General features: G+C 39.8%; 1 protein-coding gene across 1 annotated transcript in view; it reads right to left on the minus strand.

The window, feature by feature from the left end:
- The window catches only part of faf1 (Fas (TNFRSF6) associated factor 1), a 63,325-nt gene that overhangs the window by 24,068 nt on the left and 25,063 nt on the right, over positions 1–14,194 (minus strand). The window contains exons 9-12 of the mRNA XM_069699009.1: positions 6,798–6,893; positions 6,533–6,656; positions 6,344–6,407; positions 6,155–6,236 (exon numbers count right to left, since the gene is read on the minus strand). Of these exons, the coding sequence (XP_069555110.1) occupies positions 6,155–6,236; positions 6,344–6,407; positions 6,533–6,656; positions 6,798–6,893 (366 nt within the window). The remainder of the gene's footprint in view (positions 1–6,154; positions 6,237–6,343; positions 6,408–6,532; positions 6,657–6,797; positions 6,894–14,194) is intronic.

The raw sequence follows: 14,194 nt of genomic DNA on the forward strand, positions 1-14,194 counted from the left end.
GACTCATTCACTGGGTCGATTCAACAGCCTGAAAAGATTAAACACTCATGCTGAGAAGACAAGCAAATTCAGTCTTTGAGAGAGGAATGAGTGTGAGGAGAGGGGAGAGTTTTACAACATAAAAAAAACAAAAAAAACCCCACACTGACACACACTCAAATGCCGACGTCCCAACACACATGCACAGATGCCCAAACTTAACTGCAGCCACAAGAGAAGGACTCATACTCGCACACATGCATGCTCAATTAGAGCAAGTGTAAAGACTAATCAAAGTGGGCATTTTTGGCCAACTGAACTCCTTCATCTTAGTTAAACTGTCCGTACCCCTCTGTTCCCTCTCCGCTTTCAAGTCAGATCTTTTGTATTGCCCGTCTTAGCAGGGAGGAGCAAATCCCTCCGTTCAGCTAAATTACTAGGTCCAACCTGAGCGAGATAGTGACCCCATAGCCCTTCCTCACACCTGTTCACCTAAATCTCAGCTTGCTTTGTGTGTGTGTGTGTGAGAGACACTAAAGATTTCACACAGTAGAACAGCGTTCCCACTCTGTATAATCAATCGCCTCTTACTCGGAAGGTAGATCGATAAGAGAGTTTAAACAATCACCACATTTAAAAATAGATTTACTTTTACCAAAATTTACAATACTTATACTTTTTCTAATGAAACAAACTAGCATTGTTTTGAGCTGAATATGTTGTCTTGTGTTGTGGTGCCCCCTAAATGAGGCCTCTGGAAACATCTGTGGTCCAAAAAAACAGATGTGCTACTGATCTCATAATGGTGGGCTGGATTTTTGCCTCACCTCCCTGTAAAGTCATAATTCACCATAAAGTACATAGTGTAGGTCTGCCACAGATCTAAAGGGTTTAACAAATCCCAAATATTGTTACATAAATTCATGAATCCTTTTTTTTTTTTTTTTTTTACCATATTTTTTTTATTTTGCCTTTAACTAGCTATGCCCAAAGCTCTCTTGCACTACTGCACCTTTAAAAATGCATCTTGCTTTATTTATATTAACTTTATTCTATTATATTAATGTCTGTCTTGTGTTAACTGTTTTTATACATTTTTTTTTTTTTTTTGTGGAACACTGCATTTTATTTTCTTAGAGATGCATTTCTTGTATGAAAGGTGACATACAAAGAAAGATTATTATTATTATTTTGCTTCACATCATCCCTGTTCTTTGAATTAGGTGACTTGCTAACTTACCACAGGAAGCTACATCGAGGCATTGCAACACTTTCATTTCTTGGTCAAAATAACTAGAATTTAATTTACCATATCCATTTGTGGCATTTTCTCAAATTATCTAAATATAACCTAAATTACTATCTTGCTCAACAAACACAGTTGTCATCACACTTTGTTGTTGCCTGAAGTATGAATGAAATGAACCTATCTGCAACACTGACAGATAAAGCTTCAACAATGTTACTACACTTTTATATTTGTCAAGATAATTAATTGTGGGCTACACAGTTATTGAAAAATGTAGCAGGACGCAGAGGTTATTAACCCCCTGCATTTTAATGTACAATTGAACCAGCAGTAACAGGTTGGGAAAATACCCTCTTTGAATCGATGCTTTGTCCCTGTACTATATTTTTCATATTATAAACTTAATTACAACTAAACAGCTCATACATTTAGTGACTGAAATGACACTTTTCCATTCATGCTTGAGGTATTACCAGCTATGTCTGAAATCACTCCAGATTTACTCCCTGGTGTACAATATTGACTTTCACCATTTTATTTACTGTTCATGTCCTTATAGAGCCCTTTTTTTTTTTTTCTTTTTAAAGTGGAATGAAATATACAATGCTCATAGTCTGGGCGTTACTTACTGCAAAAAAAATAATAATCACACAATGCAACCAAACGAATCCCACCACACACTTCTGAAGACCAAGAGTCGTTTCACATGAAGTCACACACTCAGCTGTTAAGGACACTCGGTACTGAAGGGAAAGCTAACATTAATAAAACCCAAACAGCAGATTTTATTGCCCTCGTATCACAATACATACTGAACAACTCATAGCCTATGAACTCCTGTGTAACATTTACTGAGCGTTGTGTCTCTCCGTCATTCCCCACCAGCAGATATTTAAATTAATGGTGTATATGCAGCTGATCACTTGCCCCTTTTCTGTGGATGATATTTGTGCCACATCAATAAAACATTTTTAATCACAAATAGAGTACGTTTAAAAGAGCCAAGGGAGCCCAGTGAATGAGATACAGACACATACAGAGAGGTGCAGATGGAGGGAGGGACAGGCTCAGTGTGGAAAAGCAAATAGTTTAAAATGAAGAGCTCGAATTCCCTTGCCTCCACTGTGGGAAAACATTTTCTGATTAATGACCAGCCACATAAGAGGCTCACTACACACTGCTGCTAAAGCTAAATAGGTAATTTCCAGACCATAAGTATTTGGACAGTTACACATATTTTGTGTTCTTTGGGGTCAGTGCTTCAGAACATTAAAATTTAAATTAAATAATGACACTAAATGTGTAAAGCCTTATTAAATCATTATTATTATTAAATGCCATATTTTGTGGAAAAAAAAAAAAAACTTTGTCAGTAACTGCCTGAAGTGTCTAACCGATAAACATAACCAGACCCTGTGTTCTGTGTTCCCTGGTTATGCTCTACCACGTCTTTACTGCAGCCACCTTCAGCTTTAGCCTGTTGTGAGGTCTCTCTGCCTTCAGTCAGGTCTTCAGCAAGTGGCTCAAGCGACTGACTGTCACCCAACGAGTTTTAATGCATTTGGCTGAATGTGAGCACACAGAAGGCTCCTGCATACCTCTGCATTAATCCTGTTTTGTCTTTCAGCAGTGAAATCATTAATAAATGCTTGTTGCATTGGCAACGATACGCGGCAAAGCCAGAACAGAACCGCCGCCATGTTTGACAGATGAGGTACTTTTGAGGTTGTTTTTGTTCCATCAGTGCGGAGAACTTTTTATTACACAACTCTACTGGTTTGTTGTGAATGTGGTTGTAAACTCCAACCTGGTCTGTCTGTTTTCCTTACTTAACAGGAGTCTGCATATTTCTATAAATCCTCTGAGGTTTTGGTAATTTAATTCATTGTCATTTGAGTTGATTTATTATTTTCTTCATATGCATGGTCAGCTCTTCACTGCTCATATCGACAGACAACTCCAGCTCAATCAAAATGGCCAATCTTATTCAATTCTGAGCCACAAGTCAGTTTTTTTGTGTGTGAGCTAACATTAAAATGATGCACAGTTGGCTGAGAAACATTTAAAAGCCAGGTGCCCAATTACTTTTGAACACTTGCCATTTGGGCACAGTGTGTTAAAAGGCTTAAATCTTACATGTATCTTTTTCAAAATTAGCATAAACATACTCAAATTTCAACGGAGACTTTGCACTTAAACCTAGCAGCTACTGTTTTCTTTTAAATTAAAAGTAGTACTGAGCCTGAAGGACAAAAAAAAATGTGTAACTGTCCAAATAATTAACAAACTGGAATGTATGTTTTAGATAAGCAAGCACCTTATTATTTACTGATGGTTGGTACATTTGATGTCAGATAAATATATGAATAGCCAGCAATATTCATACCTTTGTTTCCTGCATCATTACTCACACTCATTGATCTAACTCTTAATCTGCATATTTATGCTTGACAGTAATCATTTCAGGTGCAGTCGATATCTCATCAGTGTCGCTTGTGATTTACAGCCGTCGATCTGACAGATATACGCGCATCTATACGCCATATGTCATTCTGATTGACCGCTGCTCTTTCCTCTTGACTCGGCGAGGCTATTGCCGGGTTTTAAAGCAGATACTTGGCAGTGATAAATCCCTGAACTCCCCTCTCCAGCAAGGCTATGAATTTTGATGTGTCTTTGTGTGTGGCAGACAGGAGAGAGGAGCGGAGAGCGAAGGAGAGTGGGGTTAGAGTGATTAACCACTGCGTTGATGGGGATTTAGTGAGGATCGTGGTTAGTGATGGGTGGCCTATCTCTCTGTACGCTCTGACTAACCACTGATCCCCAAGAGGGTTCAGCTCAGCTCAGCTCAGCTCTGCAGCCCAAAGCATTTTCATTAAGGATGGATTGAGTCTTTCTCAACAGTCCCCCAACACACACCTTCAGAAACACTTCATCAAATGTAGTGTTTTGCTTAGTGATTAGCCTCTCCCAGGCTATGAGAGTGAGACTGATTCCTCTGTTTATAAACCCACTGAGTAGTCCCCCTTCAGTCAAATCTGCCCTATTCTAATATCCCCTTAATGAAGTGGGCTTTTTCTACGACGAGGACACAAAAACTTGATTCCTTTTCGAATGGAAGCACGGAGCAAAAAAAGATGGGATGGCTGGTAAGATGGAAGAATTGGTGTAATTGTGCACATATGCCACTGTGAAATAAAACCAACGAAAGCAGCCTGTTTTGGCCTGTTGTCGAGGAGGCTTGTGGCAAAACAGGACAAACACTGAACAGATCAAATGGTTTCTGTTTTCAAGCAACATCTTTGCTCATGTGCAGCTTCTCTAGAGCCATTTTAACCACAGCACAGTTGGCAGGCTAAATCAAGCTCACCCAGAATAAAAGAAACTACAGTGAAAATGAGTAGTATTTTGCCCCGGCGCTGTGCAGAGCGCAGTGGTACAGTACAGAGTGTGTGAACACCAACAGAGACACCAGCCATATTGTGCTGGCTTAAGAGAGGAGATCAGCTGGGAAACAGGCAAGATGCCAAGCTTCCCTTTAGATTTTTTTTTACCATCACTGTTTATCTCACACTCTCTCTATCCCTTACCCTTATCCTGCAAACTCCCATGCTCTTATTCCTCCCTCTCTTCTCACCCTCTTTCTTTTTCCAACACCCTCTTTCGCAGCCTCCTCTTTTTTCAGATCATGCTCTGCGTATTGTGCCCCTACTGTCATCTATTTCACCCTCCCTCTTTGTGTGCCTGGTGATCTGAACCCCCCTAACATCTTGCTGTGTCCTCACAGTCTAATAAGGCTGTAATCCACACAAGCTGTCAGTTGATACAAGCATCCTTAAAAGGACAAAAGCTGAAAAAACATAGGGGAAAAGTGGACAGCTAAAAATAAAGCCTCAGCTGTCGGGGTGAAAATTTGATGAGGGTTTTAATGAAATTATATCAATGTGACTATAAAGCCTTGTCCAAATTAAACACTATAAGAAAATAAACTTTTTGTGTAAGTATACAAGTCACCAATGCCATCACTGCAACAACGAAAGGCTGCATGCTTTTTTTTTTTGCCCTCCCTTGTTTGTGCTGTAAATGTCAATCACATCCCTGTTGGATAAATTTATCTTGTTTTGTTTTTTCAGTTGTGTCTCGCACATTATGCTTTTTCAGGCTGTTCACATTGATATGTGATTCCTTAAGTTGTTGCAAGTTTGGGACAGATTTTTTAGGCCTCTACTGTTCTGTTAGTGATATTGAAATGAAATTTATTTTAAATGCTAAATTTAGGTTCACACTGTACATACTGCATTTTAAGCACTGCTAAGATCTCAGTCTTCAATGTCTCATCCTCTACGACAGGAGAGAATTGTGTAACCACCAGACCTTGTCAGCAACTCAAACTTAAAGTCACACGCAAGCAGCTCATCCACTCTCCATCATATTCCATATTTACACTTTGTGGGTTTACACAGAGCTTTTCACAAAATAATGTAATTAACTTTTTCTTTATTGCAGCCTGGAAAAGACCACACTGAGCGTATACAGAAATAGGTTAATATACTGACCATCTTAAGTTCCGATCAGCTCAGTAATGAAAGAAAAAGATGAGAAAAGGAGTATCTCTCAATAACGAGAGAGGGAATTATATCCTGCTCAGTTTGTGTTCCTTCCCCCGTGTTATCTTAAGCAAAGAAAGCTGCACATAAAACAATTGGTGACTGCACAACATGAAGCAGGAGTGACATCAGTGCTAAAAGACAGGCCAACACTGGTAACATCAGTACCTCTTATCTTTTACTGAGTAAAAAAAAAGAAAAAAAAAAGGGGGTTGAAATTTAAATGTAGAAAGAAAAATAAGATTTTGTTCTGTATTACTGTATCTCAGTAAATTAAAAATGTTCCTATGAGGCCCTAAACATCCAACAGCTTACTTACATCTCTGGCTTTGCCATAGAAGGCCTCTTGAGATGCTGCCTCCAAAGACCCAATGAAGAACATTGGGTGGGTCTCTCCATACCTATGGGACACACACACAACAGGCAAAGAGTTCATAAAAACATCGACACATTCCAGCCTTGTATGATCTCGAATGGTCTTTGAATCAGCACCTGACGCGTGGCTCACCTTGAAGAAAATTCGGCAGTAAAGTGAAGTAAGGCATCAGCTTCGTTCTCACTGTTCTCTGGCACTGCAAGGAGGACAGAAATTATTTTATGTTTGAGCTTTGAATGCGTGTTCCTGGAATTCAATACTATTGCCGGAGCTACAACTGAGCTCCAAACAAACATTCTTAAACTGCTTTACTTGACGTACTCATAGGTGCTTTCCGACAGCTTGAGGAAGCCACCCCGAACATCTCCGAGTCGTCCACACCAAATTCTGACGCATCTTCAAAATCATCCCCCTCACTGTCGCTGATCATATGGACATCTGCACACTGCAAACACACATGACTCATAATTTTAATGAAGAGAAGCATTTCTTTAGCATATGGGATGAGTTAGCATATACACAGTGCACACATGGACAGTAGTCTACAGCTCCGATTACTGTGTTGTTGTTTTTTATGTATACATACCTCTTCTGTGGGTTCCTGTGCGTTGGCTGGTGAGGACCTTCGACAAACACTGAGGTGATGGCAGGGATAGCTGATCCCGGAGAGAGCTAGTGTCATCTAAAAACAACAAAACAGTGACATTAGGTCTTCTCCACTTAGCAAAACAAACCAGAGAAGTATGATCATATGGGATGATCGGTTCAGTCTTATTACTCAAAGTTATCATGACCTTAAATTGACCCCTGTTGAGTCTGTTCATCAGAAAGACTGAGTGATGGCAAATGTCCCTCATTACTACTCTGCAACAAAGACTGAATTCTAACCAGAACAAAACAAACCTCATAAGTGACTCTCAAGTTGTTCTCGACATCATTGTACCTTCTCAAATGCTTTGATTAGTTTATTTAGGGCTGGGTTTACCCAGTATCATAAGATACTTATGCGTTTCGAACAAAGACGTGTTCATCTCGCTAATGAGGGGCGGACCATGATGAGGTTTCTGTGCACCTGCAGTAGCCGTTAGTGCTGTGGTTGTATATAGTAAAAGAACACCTGACTAATGAGCTCCCAAATCCACAGCCAGTACTGAAAATGTCAGCGTTCAGCAGGGACTCATTACAGTTGGTGCCTCCTGGCTCAGACCCCAAGGGACATCAGCAATATAGGCAAGGCTGCAGGATGTGGAGTGAAACTAAAGATACCTGGCATTTAAATAGTGATGATGTACCAGATTTTAGATTTAATAATATAGAGCTTATATATGAAACTACAAAAAATAAAAAAAACAATATCTAAATATTAACATTTTCTCAAAATTACACATTTGTTTAGTCCTTTCAACAATGACTAACAGCAGGACTGCTAATGATCTAATTTTAAATTACTGAATGTACCAATACTTCACAATATTGCAACAATATATTCACTAGCACATTAACCCAGCAGAAAGCCCAGATGCAAGTACTTTTCTGGAAGAGTGAACTCCTAAACAACAGGCAGGCAAGCTGGGTGTGATAAGAGGCAGAGAAGCTGCTCGTCCCCTGCAGAGGCCCTGTGATCTGCTCCATTGTCAGATGCTAAGACACACAAAGAGCAGCTGGACATGGTTGAATCAAGAGACGATTACATGCAACGCCAATTGAATCTGAAAAGGGCTTCACAGGCTGAGGGGAGTTTCTCCCTCGGTGTGGCTCCTCGTGCTGGCCTCAGCTTCTACAGCAGGACAGAAGAGTGCAACCACTGGACCTTGTCAGCAACATTGACTCACTAATGTAGTGCTGTCTACCTGCCACTGATAAGAACCAAATATCTAACAAAGAACCCTGCTCTTTATTATTTGTCGGTCTTTTCACACTCACTTATCTTTTGAGTGTCAGAAAGTAAGTTAGCAGCAGCCAAAAGACCGAAACATTTGTACACAAACATTTTCACAATTGTGGCCGACCTATATATACCCGATATTAATTTGTCTAGTGTCAGAGACTTTATTATACCGTGCTTTGTATTTTTTTTTTTAGAGAGTGTATGATGTTACGCCATTTTGGGCTAATCAGAGCACATGGTTTATTTTGTGATGTGAATAAATCACTGGATTTGGTCAAAGAAAAGTCCTTTTCTCTTGTTATTTCTTTCACAAATCATTCAATCCAGTGATTTTCCAGAAAAAAATATTCAACATATACACATCTTGTACTGTAGGAATACATTTACTGTGATCAAGGAGTTTATCCATATTTCCCAACACTCAGTCCCTGAGCAATGGCAATTCATACATGTACAGATTTGAGCCATTTAAGTTGTTTACATACTGATTTCTTCCCTTAAACTGAGAAAATGAACTCTGTCTCAATGATCCTTGGTACACAAACCATTTATTGCATCCTTCAAATAGTTGACCAAGGATATACTGAAACCGGTTAAAATATTGACAACAGTGATTGAAATTCCCACCAGCCCTGCACCGAAGGAGCAGATATATGAGAAACCCAGTATCTCCCCAGACAGTTTGAGAAAGAATAATATCATGATGAGTGTTCCTCCGCAATGTTGTCTTAAGCACAGCGAACTGCTAAAAAAAAAAAAAAAAAAAAAAAAGAGCAGAGGTTAGACTGCCATGCAATATTGAAACTACACAAACCAAGAATGACATCACCGCTGATGGGACACATCAGCTTCGTTTGCAAGACCGCCTCACTTCTTACTCATTGTAGAGGCGAAAAGTGTCGGCAGTAATGAATATATGAGAACTAAAGTCTTTCATATGAGGCTACGAACAGTCAAGTCACCCCCAGACACAGAGACAGACAAAAGTACACACAGGATACAGAAGAAACAGATTGTGTTTCTTGTGTATTGCCAATTAGTAGCAAGTGTACTCATGACAATGAAAAACGTGCAAGTGTCACAGCAAGGACAGCCGAGTGCGTCTGGAACACCTACGAAGAACACTTAAGAGAATTGCCTCGTCTTTGTACATGTAACTCAACTCTAACCAATTCAGTGCTGCAGAGCTGTATATTCAATCAATGTGTCATTCATATCAGAAAAACAGAAATATACAAAAACATAATTTCCTCAACAGTTAAAAAAATAAAAAAAATAAAAGTGAGTTAGTGATACTTTTTGTTTTCCAAAAGAAAGAACAGCCCTGATCTAAAGAAAAGCTGTGGCTTCTGAAGACATGATGAGCGCCAGGCTTTAGAGTTGAATTAGCAGAGAGCTGTAGGTATTGAGCCAAAGAAAGACATACAGGGCCTGAGCCTAAAGGATGTGAAGGAATGGCCCCAAGTCTATTCTGCCTATTCCCCAATCGAGTGGCAATCAAACGTGAGAATCTTAACAGCGACTGCCGAGAGGATCCCCATAAACCCTTTACTCCCACTATTCACAATGAGAGGCTTTTGTCTGAGGACCTAATAAGTGTATAAATAAAGTTGATCACTTCCCCTGTCAAAAGACAGCCTGGAGGGTTTGGGCTGACATGGATGCAAGGAGGGGAGGTGAAAAGGGGAAAAAAAAAAAAATGTAGTTGACTGCCTCTCAGTCCTCTTCCTCGCTTTGACCCGATGGCTTCTCCCGATGTTGAGGTACACAAGTGCAGCTTGGCGGCTCAGTGGTAAAACGTGGAAACAAGGTTGAAGCGCCGCAGGGCACGGGGTCTGGGGGGATGAGGTTAACCCCCCCCCCCCAAATGACCCTCTCCCACATCTCCACACAAAAGGAACTGGCTCCTCTTTTTTGGATTCTTTTAATTAACACTTGCATTGAGGCTTGAAGCATTCAGGGGCCGATACAGGGAAAGAATTTTCTCTCTCCCTTACTGCCCTCCCTCCTTTCCCTCTCCCTCTTCAACTCTTTCTTCCCTTCTTTTTCCCCCTTTCTCTCCCTTCATTCTTTCTGTGTTTCATTTTTTTCTTTTCTGGTGTAGGCAGTGTTTGGATTGGGTGTCTGGCTGTGAGTGTGAGATAATTACCACTGACAGCTGCACTGAAGGCAAAGCACAACCGCAGTATACCACCTACTCTACTATGGCATTTATGAAGCAAGGGAGGAAGAGTGAAAGAAGATGAGAAAGAGGAAAGTGAGACAGTAAAGGGAAAGCTGATGGACAGAGGGAACAAATATGGGTGAGAAAGTGCAAAAATGCGAAAAACTACGACTTGATGAGAATGAAAACAATAAAAGAAGCGAGGCAGAGTGAACCCCACCTTTAACAAATGTTGGTTTCCTTGTTTTAAGGCCAGTTTGAGCTGAAGATACATACAGAACTAAAGGCTAAACTTCTGTTGAGTCATGCATAATAGTGGATTATGGTGGCATTGTGTTTTTGTGCTCCATCTGAAAGGTGACACAGCTAAAGAGGAGAAGCATCTTCCTCCTCAGATGAGGATACGAACACGAGATGAGAGCTTCACAGAAAGCAACAAAAAGCAGAGTTAGAAGAGATAGAAAGTGAGACAGAGAGACTCAGTTCTGAATGTCACCTGAAGGAGGCCAATTGCACAAGGGAGGGGTCTCTGCCCGAGCTTACCGCTGAGCCCTGTTGCTACGGAAACCAACAACCCCCCACCTTAATAAACCCTTGGTTCCATTGGCCCCTATCAGGTAGAGGAGGATTCCATTAATGCCAGCTGGGAAATGGAGGGAGGTGCTGCCCTACAAGGCAAGGCACCACGGAGGCTCTGCAGCATTAATACATTAGCAAACACCATGAAACACTGCATAAATGTCAGCAATTACTGGCGAGAAGGAAGGGTGGGTGGTGGTGGAGGGGTGAGAAGATGAGGGGATGCAATAAGGATGTCCCACTGGCTGTCAATCACTCCAACAGGTGTGGAGGAAGGACTGCCAATCAAAGCCGCTCCAATGAGATAAGGCCGGTCTGGAACCTCTCCACGCTGGATTGCTTCGGCAAAAGGAGAAGGATGAGGAGGGGGAAGAGGCTCAGTCGGCATGTTTCCAACAGCAAATGAAGTTAATGTCTTGCTGGCCTCTTAAATCAGCTGCTGCAAAGACCGCCATCATCATCTTCAACACTGTTCACAACAGCGCTGCCAAAGCCTCAAGAATCAGGAGGAATTTGAAAGCAGAGCTAGATCATGGTATTTGCAAATAATACCAGAGTATTTGTTTTAATCTAGTTGGGAGTAGAATGAATTCCATCAAGTTTTAACTATAGCAAAGTCCAACATACTTTCCTCTGACTGGGAACTTTTTCCAGTATGAAGACGGTTGAAGACAAATGCTAAAACAAACACCCACAAAAAGACAGTTTGCTTCCCCACATGATCCTCTGCTTGGCTACTCTGGTAAATATTACAAACTGTCTGCTAATGAGTTGATCAGGAATACTGTAATAATTGCACCTCAAATTTTGTTGACATGTGATTAACAGCTACACTTTCATGGATTAAATGTGCTTTGGGTAAATGGCACAGAGACATTTAGAATATTTATAGCATTTTAAGCAAGAAAAAAAAGAAGTTGGGACAACGTTTTATATGATTACAAGAGAATGGTGTTCAGACTGACAGTCACATGTGATGGTCCTGATGTTGAAGTTGACGAAGACTTAAGAAATTGGTTTAAAAAAGATAATGTAATACCAAACTTGCTCTTCTTTTTTTTTTTTTACTCCAAATAAAGACCAAGAAATATTCAAAATACCTGTTGACCCAGTTCAACATAATCTGCCTGCTAGAAATGAGCATCACCTCACATTGTTACCGCTTTGTACCACTTTCACTTCCTGGGTCTTACAGCCCATACAATAACAGTGCACCGAATAAACCGACCTGTTGTTAACTGCCATTTGAGCATTATGCATCCTGATCCAATTTCATTCCTCCTTGAATAATTCACAGCACAATAAACAATGAAACACATTGAGTGGACAGTATCAGGGGGGTGACGCAAGACATAACAACCAGTTTCCCTGAAAGGGGAGAATTTCTTTCTAACACACTATTTTCTTACACTCAAACAATACATGACATCATTAAACTAACGTTTCAACTACTCAAAAGAACTTTCTCAGAAAAGCCTAACTGAAACTGATAGTAGGGGCTGGTTGATCAATTAGATGAACTAAAAGCTACCACCTCCTCTGCTATAGCAGCAGTACTAACTGTGATAGTGTCACAGTAAGTGCTGGGTATTGTAAAAAGTTTCAATATGGATGCCAATGCAGTAGCAGTGTTTCAGTGACAATAGAAAAACTATACTTTTCGATGAAATAAATATTTTCTACAAAAACAACATGTGTATTTTTATATTGAAACCAAACATCACCAATTTTTTAGATAGTGCATCAAAGTTGAACTACTGTGAACTGAAATGAAATACTATTTAATCAGCAAAATATCTCAAATTGAAAACAAGTACACAAGAAAAATAATTTAACCAAAGAATTTGGCTGAAAAATTTAAATTTTCATTGCCAAGTTTTAAGAAATTTGGTGCTACAGACGCAGCTCAGTTTGAATATAGTATCGAGTTTCGATATGCAGCCCTCGACATAGTGTGTACAGTAAGAACAGGCACATTTGCAAATACACAAATGCAAATATACCCACACAACACACACAAATGTAAATAACAGCAGGTAAACAGAGTGATAGCATACACCTGAAGGCACAGCAGAGTTAAGTAGTAATCGATTCTGCTGCAAGTGGGGTAGTGTGCGGATCTAAATGTAATCTGTGGCCTCTGGCTGCCATGTTTATTGGCTCAAATCCCGGGAGATGAGACTGGGCTAATGAGCTAGACACTAACACTGGGTCTCTACCCACCTGCGAAGCCAGCCAAGCCCTGGGCTTTCTCTGTTAATACCTTCAGACGTTTCAATAAGAGGGCTATGGCTAGAGCAGAGGCCATTATTACTCTTCTGTCCCTTCTTTATGCTTTTTAATATCTCCTCATCCAGGAAACACAGACACTGCGGATGTGTGTTAGCCAACGGCTGACCGAGCCCATGATGCCACAATGAGCTCAAATCTATTCATGATCCCTGTCCATTATATCCACAGCAACAAGCTGATGCCCATTGATAGACAGAACACCCATCATAAAACCAGATGAAAAAAAAATATATATATATTAAAATTTATTCTTACAGTATTTTAATATTAAACTGAGGTTGGTAAGGCCTTCTTGGTGATGAATTCAGAAACAAGCATGCAGTGCTAGTTTTTAAAAGGGCTAGGTCACATTTTTTCTAAAATGATACATCAAATGCATCAACACCACTTCAAACTGTTCAAAATCAGTGTATTTTACAGATGTTTAAAAAGTGCTGTTTTCTTAATCAACAAAATATTCATTTGATTTTGTAAATACTAATAATAGTAGTGCTAAAATTAAATTAAATAAATCATTTCTGATAGTTGTCAATTATTTAGGATTAATGAGGAAACGTAATTTATAGCTGAATGTATTGTGAAACATTTTAAGGCCTCATGATATAATGTTTTTATTAATCAGCATCTCAAAAATATGAAAAAATAAGTCCAAGAGCTATTCAGGTAATAGAAAAACATTGTATATTCTAAAAACGTTAATACATTTAGTCATTGAAATAATTGAATAGAATTGTTTGGTTTTCCATTTTAAGGGAAGAACCACAAATTCCTCGTTCAATCTTCAGCAGATGAACACACCTAATACTGTAAACACCCTTTAAAAAATGTCTGTGGTTCGTTCTCTTCCTCTGTTAGTGTGAACGGGAAAGTCATAAAGCACATATTACAGGAGCACGTTCACTCAGAGCTGAGGTCAGTCAGTCATTATGCCACATGGCCACAATGTGCTTTCAGATTTGCAGTGAGATTTGTAATTTTGTTGCAATCCCAGGCTGTTTACTGATCTCATAATTGGAAGTCTACAAAGATAATACTAACAATTGTAAATCTGCATCATAGC

This window comes from Brachyistius frenatus, unplaced genomic scaffold (assembly GCF_029030835.1).
Source record: "Brachyistius frenatus isolate BFR_SWC_R1_liver_20210118 unplaced genomic scaffold, ASM2903083v1 Contig_29, whole genome shotgun sequence".
Taxonomy (NCBI): domain Eukaryota; kingdom Metazoa; phylum Chordata; class Actinopteri; family Embiotocidae; genus Brachyistius; species Brachyistius frenatus.